The 17,144-nt window shown below is 42.7% G+C and overlaps 1 protein-coding gene across 2 annotated transcripts in view; it reads right to left on the bottom strand.

Annotated features, from left to right (window-relative positions):
• BAALC (BAALC binder of MAP3K1 and KLF4) overlaps nt 1–17,144 on the bottom strand; it is an 82,719-nt gene that overhangs the window by 15,494 nt on the left and 50,081 nt on the right. Inside the window, exon 2 of one of the 2 annotated variants that reach the window (XM_030937760.1) lies at nt 1,008–1,174. The exons of the other annotated variant lie outside the window; for it this stretch is intronic. Coding sequence (XP_030793620.1) covers nt 1,008–1,174 — 167 coding nt within the window. The remainder of the gene's footprint in view (nt 1–1,007; nt 1,175–17,144) is intronic. 2 annotated transcript variants of the gene reach the window in all.

Genomic DNA, 17,144 nt, shown 5'->3' with positions numbered 1-17,144 from the left:
AGCACAGACTATTGATTATCTCACTTTCCCCCACTGCCAATCATCTTTCTCCATGCCTTAGACTACCCAGCTTCTTTATCCCATAGATAGCCCTAAACCCTATCTTTGTGGAGGCAGATTTGGGATCTGTTCTTCTGCCTTCTCACTTGGCTGCCTCATGAATAAAGTTTCTCTTTTGCAAAACCCATTGTTACAGTGATTGGTTTGCTGTGAACAGACAGAATGAGCCTGGTTCAGTATCATTGTGACAGAAGGATAGGAGAAAATGGGTATGGAGCATAGGGTAAGCAGTGGATTTTGAAGGGGGTGGGGCATAGGGAAGACAAGGAAGTCAGAAGGAGGAACTGGATGGAAGAGGAAGAGACTGCAGATGCCTGAGCCCAGCCTACTAAGAGTGTTCATTCTGGGCTGCCTCTCCTGTACCCATAAGAGAAACTTCCCAAAAATAGCTCTTGGAGAAAAGAAAGGATGCCAGCCACGTCCAGGGAAATCACTGCCCTGCCTCTTCCAACAGTCTGGGGATGATATTGTCACCACATTCTGCTATGAGAGCCACCCTTGGGGGCCCTTCCACTGCCCACCTGGTTGGAGGACCTGAGTAAAATGTCAGGCTTGTTTCCAACAACTCTGGTCTTTTCTTTCCTTCCTCTGCCCACTCTCCAACCTGCCAACCCCTGAGACTGGCCAGCTGCCTGGCCTAAGACTGGTGCCTCTAACCAGCACAGTCCTCACCATCAACATGGTGACAGTGGCCACAGAAAACAATATCCTTGAATAAAGTTGTACCTAAGCAAACATACACATGGAAACAAAAAGCAACAACCCTCAAGGCAGGGTTTTGGGGTGGGATTTGCAGCAATTTTTACATGGGTGGGGTAGAGACTTTTTATTGCCAAGGTGAGCCATCCCTGGTCCCTCCCTGGACACAGCTGCTGCGTGGCTCTGCCCTGAAGCAAGCCCTGCCCCCATTCTCCAGTCCCCAGTTGATTCTGTGGCTGTAACCCTACCTCTGTGGTCGGAAGGCCATTCTGTTTCTGGGTCAGAGGGCCTGAGCTGAGGCTCTGGGGATTTGGGCACTGGGTCTCACAGTTCGTCTTCTTCTCTGGATTGGGTATTCCACCTGGGACTGTAGATCGGGGCACACCATTGGAGGACAGTCCATCTTCCAGCACGCCTGGGGGAGGTAAGCAGAGGATGGAAGCAGAAGGTTGCACATGGCAGATGTTGCAAACAATCCCAAAATGGAGGAGAAAAAGATAGTCAAAATGAAAAAACAAAAGTTGGCAGAAATCCCACCATGCAGAGCTATGCTTTTCTATAACAACATGTATGCTTTTTACAAAAAGGAGATTTTAAAACAATTTTGTAACCTGAAATTTTTACTTAATGATACCTTGATGACTTTTTTCTATACCATTAAATATTCTGCCATATTATTTTTCGCATGTCTATGTCATCATTTATTTACCTAATCCCCTCTGCTTGGATATTTGTTTCCACATTTTCCTAATAAATCTTACTGTGATGAAACGCCTTGTGGTTAAAGCTTTATTTTAAATTACTTCCTTGGGATAAATTCCTAGAAGTGGAATTACTGGCTTGAAGGTTATGTAAATGTTGGGTTTTTGTTCTGTTTTGTTTTTTTAGATAGAGGGTCTCGCTCTGTTGTCTAGGCTGGAGTATAGTGGCATGATCATCGCTTGCTCCAGTCTCAAACTCCTGGGCTCAAGCGATCCTCTCACCTCAGCTTTCCAAATAGCTGGGACTAAAGGCATGTGTCACCATGCCCAGCTAATTTTTGTATATTTTTTGTAGAGACAGGGTCTCACTATGTTGCCCAGGCTGGTCTTGAACTCCTGGCCTTGAGCAATCCTCCCACGTTGGTCTTCTAAAGTGCTGAGATTACAGGCATGAGACAACATGCTTGGCCAATACATAAATTTTTTAAATAGCTCCATCTCAAAGTGTTGGACTGAGTATGTGTGCCTTTTACAACAAATGCCAAGAAATGATAGAAAGAAGTTTAAATAAATAGCCTCACTGAAAAGGGAGAGGACTACACTGAGGAATTAATAAAGGATGAAAATAATCTTATTGGAAAGAGAAAAGGTGGCCCAGGAAGCATGACAGGGAATGCCAAGTATGATGCCAGAAGCTGACAGAGTCTCTGCTGTAGTTACAGGGAGGCAAGGAGCAGCCAGGTAGCCCGGGCTTTCTACTCCTCCACCTGCTGAGGCCAGTCAGCAACAATAGAGGAGTCTGTGAGGGGCAAGGACTAGAGAGAATGGCAGTGCTCTCAGGAGCTGGAGACACCTGAGAGAAACAAAAACCCTGGTTAAGAAGACTGGTATTTTGAAAATACTGCCAAGAGTTAGGCCAATAGTAGTTCCCATCCTTGCTCTCCAAATGGGTCTCTCAAATAGATACAGATGACATTCTAGCAGGAAACTTCAGTTACAAAAATCATACAAAAACAAGAATGAGCAAACATTTGAGGAAGGTCAACACCATAAAAAAGAGACAACTAACTCTGCAATGGAGATCCCCAAAAGAAATGGAGTTAATATGGTATTCAGAAAAGAATTTTCAATAAGTGTAGTCAATCTGCTCAGAAAAATGAAGATAATATAACCACAAAATGAGGATAAGAGTCACCCAAGAAGGTTCAGAGATATTTGAAATAATAATCTTAAATGTTGAAAGAAAAAACCCTCAATAGAGAAGCTGAACAACACGATAGACAGAAAGAGCAATTTAGTGAGCTGAAAGGGCAGGCCAAGGAATCCTCTGTGGTAGGACAGAGGGCTGAACGTTATGAGGAAATGCAGGATAGAAATCCAGTAAATTAAACCTTGATCTAATAAGAGTTTTAGATGAGAGGCTAGAGAAGATTGAGGGGAAGCAATATCCACAGAAATGATAGATAAAGACTTCTTAGAACCAAAGAAAGATGTGAAACCTCAATTTGAAGTAGGCTACCAAATACTTGGCAAGATAAGTAAAAAGAGAAGCCCAACCTAAGACAGACCTTAGTGAAGTTTCAGAACATCAATTATGTCAAGAACGGCTTCAGAAGAGGAAAAAAAAAAAAACTCAAGAGTGAGACTGACATCAACTTTTCATTCATCTTATGAAAACATCGTTTCATAAGAAGACTATGAAATGATGTTTTCAAGATTTCAAAGGATATACACACTTTTAAGTCTTTTGCAATATATTTTCAAATTTACCTCTACAAGTCTTTCTTCTCTTGACCATCTGTCAATAGTATATAAGACAGCAATATTCCCTAAATCCTGACAAATACTGAATGTTTTCTTTTCTGGTTTTCATCTTTGTCAATTTAAGAGGTAAAATAAAGTATCTCATTGCTTGGATTAATGCTTCTTGATTTACTAAAGATGTTATATTATTTGTATGCCTAATGACTAATTGTGTAGGTTTTTATTTTAATTGTAAAGTCATTTGTTTCTCTTTCCTTTGGGGTATTTGCCTGGGCTTGCTTTTAATCAAACGTAAAGAAAAACAAACAAAATGCTTTCCCTGGGTGTTGAGAAATTATTTGCCATAGGGCAGGCATCAGAAACACAGTGTATTTTTGTATATCAAGGGCGGGAGGGTGTTGAGTGGCAGACCTGCTAAGACTGCAGTTCCCACACAGTGAGATGGCAGTGTCCACAGGACACCTATCCGTGTGTCACCCACTTGTTCTGCCAAATGCTAATGAGCTTTCAACTGTGACCATGGGATAGAAATCAGAATTCAAAACATTGAAAGTCACAGTGGAAAATATCTGGTCCAGAGCTCCCTCACTGGCAGGCCTCAGCACATTGGGGTGCTGTGATGGATTCAAGGTGAACAGATAAATGGATTCCTGCAGCTGGGCTTGCCCCAAATCCTTATGGCTTCCTTCCTCCACCAGTTACAGCCTGCCGCTGTCTCTTCCCATTCCCACCTGTTCTCTATCCTGTACCTAAAGGGACCTGAGATGCATGTGTATGAATACCACAGCACACATGTCTCATCTCTGCCCACTCCTCCCTGCAAACAGCCTGGGGCTAGGGCAGTGTACACCTGCAGGAGAGATCAGGAAAACAGACCCATGAAGACCCTGGAAGCAGGCTTGGTGTGGATTTGGTTTTGGTGTGATTCAGACTAGATTCTAGGGTCCCACAACCCACAGAAGAGTCTAGAATAGTGCTATGTAGTGTTCTCCAGGGACCAAACTGTTGCTACTGTCTGCTGTGGGATACATATAAGAACTGAGTGCAAGCATTTACAAATTTCTATAGCAACTTGACATTGCTAGAACATCCAAAGGCAGACTTGCCTGATTGAACTTACTGGGTGCAAACTAGGTTGAGTGTTTTTAAACTCAGGTGGTGAGTCATAAGTAGGGTGAGTTGTGTATTAATCACAAACAGTAGAACCACATATTTGTCTGTGATGGACTGGGGGAATAAAAGCAATGAATTCTGAAGGAGGGCTGAGGCTTTGGTAGATATGTCCCCTTGGCCTCTGGATAACTCACCCTGTGGGAAGGGTGGGGCTGATGGGGTGAAAGGGGCAAGGGGTGTCTGAAGCACAAGACCAAGGTAGAGACTCCATTTCCGAAGCCTAGGGTAGGACTGCCTTCAACCCTTAGGGCTACTGAGTGGGAGTCAAGGCTGGCCAGGGCTCCCTTTGCTTGCTGTTTCCTCCAGTGTGCCATACAGATGTTGCCTTGTTTTTTTGAGACGGAGTCTTGCTCTGTCGCCCAGGGTGGAGTGCAGTGGCATGATCTCAGCTCACTGCAGCTTCTGCCTCCTGGGTTCAAGCAACTGAACTGCCTCAGCCTCCTGAGTAGCTGGGACTACAGGCATGCGCTAACACACCCAGCTAATTTTTGTGTTTTAAGTGGAGATGGAGTCTTACCATGTTGGCTAGGCTGGTCTCAAACTCCTGGCCTCAAGTGATCCACCCACCTTGGCCTCCCAAAGTGCTGGGATTACAGGTGTGAGCCCCCACACCCAACCTCCAGATGTTGCCATTTTCTATGTGCATCATGACTTGGTACCCGGGTCAAAGGTGAGTGAGAGGCCCCTACGGAGCCATCCACTGAATGCACCATGATGCTGCCAGCCTGGATGGGGATGGCCACTCTCTTGTCATACCTGAGACACTTCAAGGGGCACACCTGACCCCAATCCTCCCCATGCCTATGGCCAGGTCCCTCTGGGGTTTGAAGGACATGAAACACAGCTCCCTTCTCCCTTCCCCCAATGCAATCCAGTTGCTGACACCCAAGGAGGGCAGCAGGGAAGCAAGGAGAGACCTAGCGCACCAGGATCAAGAGCAGGCAGCAGGGAACATATCCCAGGGAGGCAGAAAGGCAACAGCAAATGGGGCCAAGTATGATTTAGAGCTCCAAGCCCGGGGACACGCTCCCTTGTCCATTGGATTTACTTACAAAACACACATTAAAAGACAAAAGTGTGAGGGATTTCAAGATGGTGCCTGCAGAGCATTAGATCCTACGCACAGGGCCCCTTGTGAGCACAGCAGGCCCTGTGAGGCTGCACTGGCTGCACATTCATGAAGCCATCCCTGCCAACCCATAAAACAGACCAAGGCAGAGCTGCCATAACTGAGGTGCCAATGGCCAGTCCTTCTCTCTCAGCAGCTCCTATCCCTGGCATCTTTGCTAAGCCTAAGTGCTGCTAGAAACACGATTTAAAAATCCATCATTTGGTCTGAAGTTTTCATTTTTCGCCAAACAAAAATTACAACTTCGGTTTTTTAACCCCCCAGTCTAGAGACTTCCTCATCTATTAAACGGAGATAATACTGCCACCTTCATGGGGTGATTGTAAAGATTAAGTGAGACCATATCTAAAGGTTCTAACAGTGCCTGCACATATATTGCACTGATTATTGGTAACACAGCCTATCCCCGCCTCTGGCCCTTCTCCATTAGCCACACTGGTTGCATTCCTGACTTATGAGTCACACAACCAGCTAAGTGCTAAGCCACTGGCTTACTGAGTATGATGAAACAGAGAAGCTCTGTGCCAAGCAGGGCCAGCTTGGGGGATTGGCATCTGCCAAACAATGAGCAGGGATCATCTGCCCAGTGTGGTCAAGAGGACACCCCAAGGGGTTAGGAATATAAGGTCATTTTCTGTTACTTCTATCTGTAACAAACCAGGTGATTTTGCTGCATGGATTTAATTTAACTCATATTTTCTGGTTATGAAAAATAGATTCAATGTTAGAAAACTTTTAGAATTCAGAAAAACACAAAGGAAAAATGATTTTTTTACCTCCTCACTCAGCGATATGTCCTGTGTAGGAGACCAGAATATGCCACTCCAAAAAAATGCCACTTTGGCCTAAGGATTATTTTAAGCTGAAGGTAATGGAGAAGTAGTTACAAAAAGTTCTCTGCCACTGCCTCCCACCCGCCCCCTCCCCCTGCCATTTGCCTAAAAGTAGGACATAAATTTACTTTTCACTGGTCACTAAACAAGAGGAAAGGCTTCTTGCCCTCTCTACCAGGAAAGACAAAGGTTGATCACTGAAGACTTTAGACCCTTGTCAGCCTGGAGAGGGCACCAGAGGAATCTACATTAACAAGCTTTACTAAGTAGCCATTATCTACTGTCTGTCTGCCTTCCCATAATTTTTCACCCCTAGAGACTCAAAGTCTTTTTCCTTTTTCTTTTCACTTCTCTAAAAATTTACTGGTTTTTGTTGAAGATGCTACATATGCTGGAATTCCAAGCCACTTCTTTGAGATTTAGTAATTGCTTAGATATCTCCCATGTATATGTAAAATATACATGTTAATGAGCTTCTATTTGCTTTTCTCTTATTAATCTGTCTTTCATTACAGGATTAATCACAGCTAATAACTGAGAGTGGAAAGAAAGTTATTTTTTCCTCCCCTGGACCTGTCAACAGAGCTGTATGTCCTTCCAACAGATGCTATTTGTGCCTGCCCAGATCCACACACCTGACCCTGCACCCATCCCCAGGTATGGTGGATGTTGGTGGCTAACAGCTCACCTCTGGCTTCTTCTCCTAAGGCTTGCCCTTGGCTGAAGGGAGCCCCCTTACCATGAGAAGCCTTGCTGGTTATATTAATGTCAGTGGCAGTCCATGCTAATGACCAACTAAAAGTATCTGTTGATGGGGAGATACTTCTAAGCAATTTCTGTCCTTTCACTTCAAAGTGACCCGTAGGATCAGGCTGAGGCTAGACTAATCCTGAAACTACATCTTTGCTCAGCTCCTTTTCCTGCCCCATTCTGCTTCTCTCCCTTCCTCCTTCATACTCTCCTCCCAGGAATGCCCCTAGGAGTCACTTGCACAAAATCTCCATCTCAGGCTCTGTTTCTAGGGAACCAAACCCAAAACAATATACATACCCTGCTTATTGGATATATTTCTTCTGCCTCTCCAGTCTCACTCTCCCTTTCTCTCTACCCTGCTTTCTGTCCCAGGAGACTGACCTGAATGCATGTCAACAGGCTCTCTTGTCCACTGGCTTCTAGTGAAGTTTGACCAATAAGAGGCACTAGCTTTAGAGGGGAAGGGTCTGCGGTGGCACATTGAGGTCAGGTTTTTATTTCCCTAGCTCCTTCCTTGCAGGTTGTTGTGAGTGGACCATGTCCTCTACATACTTCTCCACCAGAAAAGGGTGTAAGCAAGAAAAGCCTGAGAGATTGTTCAGTTAAGTCTCCCTGATGACTTCAGGGAGAGCTCAGGGAAGTGAGGAGAACAGAATAAAGATGGCCAGTTGTTGAGTAGAGAGTTACAGATGCTGTATCAGTCAGGGTTCTCAGCTGTAAGCAACAGAAATTGATTGGAGAATTAAGGCTTTAAAAAAGGATTTATTAAAATAATCTGGGAGCTCACAGCGTTTCTGGGAAGGCTGGAGTTTGAGGCATGGAGGCTCTCAAGGGACAACTTCCTAAATCTTTCCACCAACCCTAGACTCTGGAAATTGCCCTCAGCACTGCTGCCACACTTATATTCAAAACTTATTATTTATCTGAGATAAACATTTAACTGGGTATCTTGAATTTTATCTGGCAATCCTATTGGGGTTATGCAAAATACTCATCAAATGCCCCCGAGTGGGGACACTGTTGTGAAAGTTGCATTGTACTAAACCCTGGGCTCTATTTGCATGTCTGCTCCACACCACTCCTCTCATGCTGAGGAGACAGGAGAATTCCCCTTATTTTACAGAAGAAGAAATTGAAGTTTAACCCAGGTTCTGTATGTTTGCAAAGCTTGTAGTATCAGCAAAAACTCCCAAGTAGGCAGTTCTCAAATTTTAATGCGTGAAACTACATGGAACTCACCTGGGGTGTCTGTTAAAATGCAGATCTCTACATTCATTCCCCCAGAACTTCTGATTCAGTAGAGGCCCAGGAATATACATCTTAACAAGTTCCCTCTATCCCACCCCCAGGGATTCTGAGGCAGGGGATTCTAAAGACTGCAGAGGCTCATCTATATTATAAATATATACAGATCTATCTATCTATCTATCTATCAATCATCTATCTTTCTATCTATCTATCTGATATAGAGATCCACACTCATGTTAGTTTTGAAGGTCGCAAAGTACTCATCTATGTTTTTTCCATAGTGAAGTCTGTACCAGTAAATTAACAGACATTTGTGTGCCCCTAGAGTATGTCTTTTTTGACACCCTTTACAAAATTTTCATTCCATGCAGGAGACAAGCCAAACCACTGACTTTGCCAAAAGATGGGAAATAGCTGTATCCACAGCTTGCTGATAAATTGCAACCCCAGTGATTCCTTGCCAAAGCTTCTTGCTCTTTTGGAAATGGAGCTGGGCAGGAGGGAAAAGTACAGAAATTAAAAAATGGTAGCTGGAAGCCATGTGGAGAGCAGGTCAAGGGGTAATTTCTCCTTAGCTTGAGCACCTGGCTTTCCTTGGTGAAGGTGGTCACAGAGAGTAGGTCCAAAATCATCAGAAACAACCTGCAAGTCATTTTCCTCAGTGACAGAAAACCAAAGTATAAGACATTGGCAATCAATATGGAAAGAATCTCCTAAAGTCACAGCCAGTGAAACTCTGGTTCATCAAACACTGTCTGGGCTCTCAGGTCCTGAACACATGGCTGATAATAATTTTGTCTAAACTGAGGTATAAGTTAAACAAGCTGTGATTGCTCAGCCACTTACTAAGAATTTGTTTCATCTTTAAAATGAACTAGAGTGGGACAGTGTCATTTCTTCAATCTGATGAGAAATTGTTGGCCACATTCTATGTATAATACTATAATATATGACTTTTTGCATGGCTATTACAAACACATTCTTAGAAGATATTGAGCAACCCTTACATTTATGGTCTTTTTTTTCTGGACAGTGGTGCCAAGACACTTCAATGGGTAAAGAATAATTTTTCACCACATGTGCTATGACAACTTAATATCTACATACAAAAGAATGAAGTGCACCCCCTACCTCACACCATATACAAAAACCAAGTCAAAAGGATCAAAGATCTAAATGTAAGGGCTAAAATCATAAAACACTGAAAGGAAAATATAGGTGTTAAGTCTTCATGACCTTGGATTATCCAATTGTTTGTTAGAAATGACCCCAAAAGCACAAGCAACAACCATGAAAAATAGATATAATGAGCATTATCAAAACTGAAAATTTTTGTGATTCAAAGGACACCATGAAGAAAGTGAAAAGACAATCCACAGGAGAAAAATTTTACAAATTATATATTTGGTAAGGAACTAACTCTCAAAGAACTCCTACAACTCAATAATAAAAAAGATAAATAATCCAAATAAAACATCAGCAAAGGACCTGAGTAGACATTTCATTATAGAAGATATGCAAATGGCCAATAAACATATGAAAAGATACTCAGCATCATTAGCTATCCAAAAAATGCATATCAAAAACCACAAGGAGATACCATTTCACACCCACTAGGATGGGGCTATAATAAAAAAAGATAGAGAATAAGTGTTCTCAGAAATGTACAGAATTTGGAAATCTCATACACTGCTGGTGGGAAGACAAAATGATACAGCTGCTTTCAGTCTGCAATTCCGTAAAAGGTTGAACATAGTGGTACCATAACCCAGAAATTCCTCTAGGGTATACACCCAAGAGAAACGAAAGCCTGATTCCACACAAAATCTCGTTCATGAGTGTTCTTAGCAATCTTATTTATAATAGCCAAAAAGTAGAAACAACCCAAATATCCATCAATTGATGGATAAATAAAATATAGTATGTATATAAAATGGAATATTATTTGGCAGTTTGACAAAAAATGAAGTTCTGATATATACTACGACATTGATGAACCTTGAAAACATTATGCTACGTGAAAGGAGCCAGTTACAGAAGGCCACATATTATATAATTCCATTTATACGAAATGTTCAGAAATAGGCAATTCTATAGATAGAAAAATAGTAGTTGCGTAGGGCTGGGGGTTTGGGAGGCAATGAGAGTGACTGTTAATAGGTTCAGGGTTTCTTTTTGAGGCAATGAAAATGTTCTAAAATTGTGCACGACACCAAGAATTTTTAAAAATCATTTAATTGTATGCTTTAAATGGGTCAATTGTATGGTATGTGAATTATACCTCAGCAAAGCTGTCATTTTTTCAAATGGTGAGTAATACATTTTGGAATGTTTATTGACTAAAGAAAATATAGAAGCATATTTGGATTTGAACAGCAATGATCAAGGAGAGAAATTGACTAATGGACTTGTATAGTCCTTAAGGACTAGCAACAGTCCCCAAAGGACATGGGTCCTGACAGGAAGATATTGGAAGACCACTGTTCCCTGAGATGAACCACCAGCCTGTCACATCTGCCATTGGCCATAGGGTTTGGTCGGGGAAATGGCTTCCCCATGGTACCCAGCAGCATGCAAGGCAGGAGCCTGTTGAGAGTGACAGCTGGAATTGACAGGATAGGAGGCAGAAGCAAGGAGAGTCCTGTTTGTCTTTGGTGAAATGGACCTGAATTCTTCTCTTCCCAAAGAGATGCCCAGGAGACAATAGACAAGCTAATGAACTGGAAGGCAGCCAAAAGGAAAAGTTAAAATCTCACTTGCATTCTCTCTAGCGCTACACTTTGGACCTGCCAGTCTTTTCTGAGGGTGTACTTACTTTCCTCTCTCCCTTTGCTCCTCTCAGAGGTGCCTGCCTTCCTTGAAATTTCTTCACCTCTGCTGCAAGAGCACCACAGACCAGATTCTTCAAGGCAGGTACTGCCATATCTTTGTGTTAATTACCGTGGGGTTTCCCAACTTGTTCATGAAATTCAGTTCTCTCTCCCACCAAATGTGTTTATATCTTACTATTCTAAAGTATGCAGTATTGCTAGGATTGTAACAATACTCTATATTTTACCAGAGCCTTCCTCCAAAATTGCTCAAAACACTTCTCTTATGCTCTTCTCTTTCCTCTTTGTGTTTCCTTGAATAGTTCTCTGACACTTTTTAAATGTATACCTTCTGTATTAGTCTGCTCCGGCTGCCATAACAAAGTACCACAGACTGATGGCTTAACCAAGAGATATTTATTTTCTTATAGTCCTGTAGGCTGGAGGTCCAAGATTAAGGTGTCAGCTGGTTGGTTTCTCCTGAGGCCTATCTCTTTGGCTTGTAGATGGATGTCTTCTCCCTCTGTCTTCACATGGTCTTCCCTCTGAGTGTCTGAGTGTCTGTATCCTAATCTCTTCTTATGACACTAGTGATATTGGATTTCTGCCTACCCAAACGACCTCATCTTACCTTAATTACCTCTTTAAAGGCCCTATCTTCAATTATAATCACATTCTGAGGTGCTGGGGAAAGGTCTTCAAGTCGTGAATTTTAGGGGTACACAGCTCAGCCCATATTACCTTGCATTTCTTTTTATAAAATAACATTTATTATTTTCTTACATAAGAAATAGGTGTTTCATGTAGAAATCTGTACTATATTGGTAAGAAAAAAGTTAACAGAATTACCCATAATCTTATCTACCAGAAATAACTATTATTGACATTTTGCCTACTGTGTCCCAAAACTTCATTCAGTGCATAGACATGCATAGATTCTAAAAATTGAGACTATACAGTAATACAATTCCATTTTCCACCTTTATCTGCCAACACTTCTTTTCTGTTTCATTCTTCCTTCATCTGCTTCCTCCTCATCATAGATGATGTATTCTTTCCTTTGTCACTTGTCTTTCAATCAGTTAATTATTTGAAAACTATTTATTTGGTACCTACTATGTGCCAGGCACTATGCTGTGTGCTGGGGTCACATCTGAGGCTTCTAGTTTAGCAGTAGGTTGCAGTCTCTCAGCTAAATCCTGTCTCCAACCACCTTCCTTTCCTTGCTGCTTCTCCCTGTCTCTGCCTAGTTCCTCAATTCTACACCGGAGAGGATACAGGGCATAGATGGCAAAGACTGAATTCTCATTGGAGGGAGAAGAAAGAGAAGAATTTGAATGGGCATTAACACAATTCTCCTTAAGAGAGGGAGAACAAGGTAAAGTGGAGAACATTTAGAAGGCAATACGTCTTATCCATCCACATGTCTAACTCCCGCTTCCTCTTGCATATGACATAGTATAGGTCTCACCTTCTTACTCAGGCTCAGATGATCTCTCCAGGGAATTGTTTACCTGTACAGTCCCAACAAGCAGCACCCTTACCATGGAATGCTCCCCTAGGGTGACCAACAGATGCCTGGGAACAAAGTCTCAGGGGTTGCCTATGAGGGGTGGTCCTCAGAATCATACTGCCCCTCTGGTGGCTGGTTTACTTAGGAAGAGCTGCTGACTTTCCTTGGCCAAGGCCCTGCCCATCATGGCCTCATTTCTGTTTGAATACAGAGACCTACTTTGATCTTTTATTCTTATTTCATTTCCTTACATATCCAGACAATATTCCCTGCTTGTAGCCTGACGTTTTTCCACAAAGTCAGCAGATCTAATCAGTTGGAGATTTTAAAAGGTCCTGGAAGTGACTCCCTTAAACTGCTCCAAAGGTACCTAATACCATAGGGTGCCTGATGACCTTCACTTTAGACTCTTTTTCTTAGTCACTGGAATTTTTCTTTGGCAAAAAAGTATTCTAATGCAATCTTCCTCCCTGCTATGGTCTGAATGTTAGTGTCCCCCAAAAATTCATATACATAAATCTAACCCCCAATGCAATAGTATTAAGAGGTATGACCTTTAGAAAGCAATTGCCATGACAGTTCTGTCTTCAGGAATGAGATTGGTGCCCTTATAAAAGAGGCTGAAGGGAGCTCATTGACCCTTCCACCACGTGAGAACACAGCAAGAGGTGCCATCTTTGAAGCAAAGAGCAAGCCTTCATCAGACACTGAATCTTTTGGTACCTTGATCTTGAACTTCTCAGCCTCTAGAACTGTGAGAAATAATTTTCTGTTGCTTATAAATTACTCAGTATAGGTATTTCAGTCTAAACCAGAACAGAGTAAGATATTCCCTGTTGTCTTTTACTCCTTGGTTAAATTATTTTGGGGGGTGGTTAACCTTTTAAGGAAGTGGCAGCTGTTTTCCTGGTTGTTTTTGTTTGTTTTTTACTCCTTGACATTTTCTGACCTTAGTACAACTAGTCTTTCATTAGGCTATTTCCACATCAACTGTAGTTGGCACTAAATTTTTCTCTGAGGTAGATATTAGAAATTAGATGATATTCCTTTGGGTATATACCTAGTAATAGGATTGCTGGGCTGAATGGTATTTCTGTCTTTTGGTCTTTGAGGATTTGCCACACTATCTTCCAGAATGGCTGAACCAATTTACATTCCCACCAACAGTATATAAGTGCCCTTTTTCTCCACAACCTCACCAGCATCTGTTATTTTTTGACACTTTAATAACCGTTCTAACTGGTGTTAGATGGTATCTCATTGTAGTATAAAGACACATGCTGTGCATGTTCATTGCAGCACTATTCACAATAGTAAAGACATGGAATCAACCTAAATACCCCTTAGTGATAGACTGGACAAAGAAAATGTGGTACATATACACCATGGAATACTATGCAGCCATAAAAAAGGATGAGTTCGTGTCCTTTGTAGGGACATGGATGCAGCTGGAAACCATCATTCTGAGCAAACTATTGCAAGGACAAGAAAAACAAATACCGCATGTTCTCACTCATAGGTGGGAATTGAACAATGATAACAGTTGGACACAGGAAGGGGAACATCACACACTGGGGCCTGTCGTGGAGTGGGGGGACAGGGGAGGGATAGCATTAGGAAATAAACCTAATGTAAATGACGAGTTAATGGGTGCAGCACACCAACATGGCACATGTATACATATGTAACAAACCTGTATGTTGTGCACATATACCCTAGAACTTAAAGTGTAATAAAAAAAAAAGAAAAGAAACTCAAATATTCATACATAATGTAGTTGTAGACAACATAAAAATGACTTGGCCTATGTTGTTATTTGGAATAAAAAATTTTTATTTAAAAAAAAAAAAACCAAAAACTTTGCCAAGTTGGCCAGGATGTAGCGACTCCTAAAGGAACTAAAATCCAAATACTAAAGGGCCCCAGGAGGCTAACCAGGAGGTCAGAGGTTGAGCTGAAGCAGGAAACCCAGATTTACAGAGCAGACTGCTGCTCTATCAGGGTCTGTTTACCGCATGCATATTAAGGCCTGATAAGTGATGCCTGTGACAGGGGCAAGCCATAAAACATAATGTTCACAAGCTCTTTCACAAGCTCTTTAGAAGGACAGATAATTGGGGACTTGGCTAGCTACTGAAACTTGGTCATGCTGAATAGAAGTGGACAGAGCCATAGAAAAACAGACCACGGGGTTGCAGATCATGGAGTTCTACACCAAATACTGCACCTCTCTGATGAGCTGCGAGCGCTCTGCTCTAGGGCTGGGGGTGCAGAGGGGAAGGAGAGAGGCTCAGTCCTTGCCCCCTGGTGGTGATATCTGGGATGCTGGTAAGAGAGAAGTCTTAAGAGGTATTGCTGGTGGCAAAGCACAGAAGAGGCCACAGAGAGGCACAGGCCAAGTCATGCATGGTCATATGTATCTTGCTAAGGAGTGGATGCTGTCCCATGGCAACGGCAGCCCAGGAACCGTGTGGAGGATCCATTAGAAGGGCTCAAGTCTGGAAGTAGGGAGTCCAGCCAAGGGAGTCACCTTGGGGGTGCTGCCTCCTTTTAGAGTTTCCCTTGGCCATCTGAATGTATTATCTTCCCAGCTGGACTCACTGAATTGGAAATCCCTCTCAGAAGGCTGTAACTGGGAATTGTGCCACTTCAGAATTTATGGCTTTTGCCGAAAAACTCACCTGATAAGTGCAACTGACTGTTTAGAAAGAAAGGGGGAAAAGCAAAACAATGGTGAATTAATAAGGATGATCACGTATCTATAGCCACAATCTAAATAAGAAGGATTTCAGTAACAATTTAGAAAGGACACAGTCAGGATGAACAGGATGATGTTTGACAACCTACTCACTACATAGCTCACTATTAATAATTAAGTAGTTGGCCGGGCGCAGTGGCTCATGCCTGCAATCCCAGCACTTTGGGAGGCTGAGGCAGGCGGGTTGCCTGAGGTCAGGAGTTCGAGACCAGCCTGACCAATATGATGAAACCCCATCTCTACTAAAAATACAAAAATTAGCTGGGCATGATGACACATGCCTGTAATCCCAGCTACTCAGGAGGCTGAGACAGGAGAATCACCTGAACCTGGGAGGTGGAGGTTGCGGTAAGCTGAGATCCCACCACTATACTCCAGCCTGGGCAACAAGAGCAAAACTCCATCTCAAATAATAATAATAACAACAACAACAACAATAATAATAATAATAATAAAGTAGTTGTTGACACCCAAACTCTCTGTTTTGGCAGTCACACAAGACACTGATGCTGTGGGTTTTCTACTGAAAGTGTAAAACAAAAACTCCAAGTGGGTTGATTTGATTTTGTATTTCTGAAATGCAGGCAATTGGCTCTTAAACTACCATTCCTGTCTCTGTAGCTTTCCGTGGGTAGCTTCAAAAGCAAGTTTAAGCTTACTTTTTTCTTGTGAGAAATCTAATTTGAGCTCCCCCTTTTGACAAGTGCCTGCAAAGTTCTGGGAGTAGATGCAGTTGGATTTGCCTTAAATCATATTCCTGTTCTTGATATTTTTTGTTGTTGTTGTTGTTGTTGTTGTTGAGACGGAGTCTCGCTCTGTCGCCCAGTCTGGAGTGCAGTGGCCGGATCTCAGCTCACTGCAAGCTCCGCCTCCCGGGTTTACGCCATTCTCCTGCCTCAGCCTCCGGAGTAGCTGGGACTACAGGCGCCCGCCACCTCGCCCGGCTAGTTTTTTTTTTGTATTTTTAGTAGAGACGGGGTTTCACCGTGTTAGCCAGGATGGTCTCGATTTCCTGACCTCGTGATCCGCCCATCTCGGCCTCCCAAAGTGCTGGGATTACAGGCTTGAGCCACCGCGCCCGGCCCTGTTCTTGATATTTATGTAGGGGGCTGGCTTTTCTGATGGAACAGTTTGAACATCCTCATCCGTAAAGTCCATAACCTGCTTGTGTGATCTGACCCCACTCTGGATGTATGGATTCCATTTTGAACCAGAAGTTCTGCTTGGTTCGGCACACTAGAACCAAGGCATGTGAAGACAGAAAAATTGAAATCCCTTCTAGGGATTTTCCTGTACCGTATTTTTTCTTCAGTGTAAAACAACAGCAAAACTGATATTTCTTTGTTTCCCATTCAAAATATCTGGATCACCCTTCAGGGATATACAAGAATACCTACGGAAAAACTCATGAACTCAAGGTCATGCAGGGACTTAGGGCAGAATTGGGACTGGCTTATCCAGACTCTACACTACTGACCCTAGGCTTGGCAGTTTCTGTCCTAGAAATCAGCACACATAGCTCATGTGTCACCAAGAAGGTGGTCACCCTAAGAAGTAGTTCTCCACTCTTTGTTCTAAGATATTCCTCTCTCAGAAACCATATCTGTTTTCAATTTTTTTTTTTTTTTAGACAGTCTCACTCTTGTCACCCAGGCTGGAGTATAGTGGTGCAATCTCGGCTCGCTGCAACCTCTGCCTCCCGG

This window comes from Rhinopithecus roxellana, chromosome 9 (genome assembly GCF_007565055.1).
Source record: "Rhinopithecus roxellana isolate Shanxi Qingling chromosome 9, ASM756505v1, whole genome shotgun sequence".
Taxonomy (NCBI): domain Eukaryota; kingdom Metazoa; phylum Chordata; class Mammalia; order Primates; family Cercopithecidae; genus Rhinopithecus; species Rhinopithecus roxellana.
Note: the sequence above shows the minus strand (reverse complement) of the source record. Positions and strands in the feature narration are given on the sequence as shown.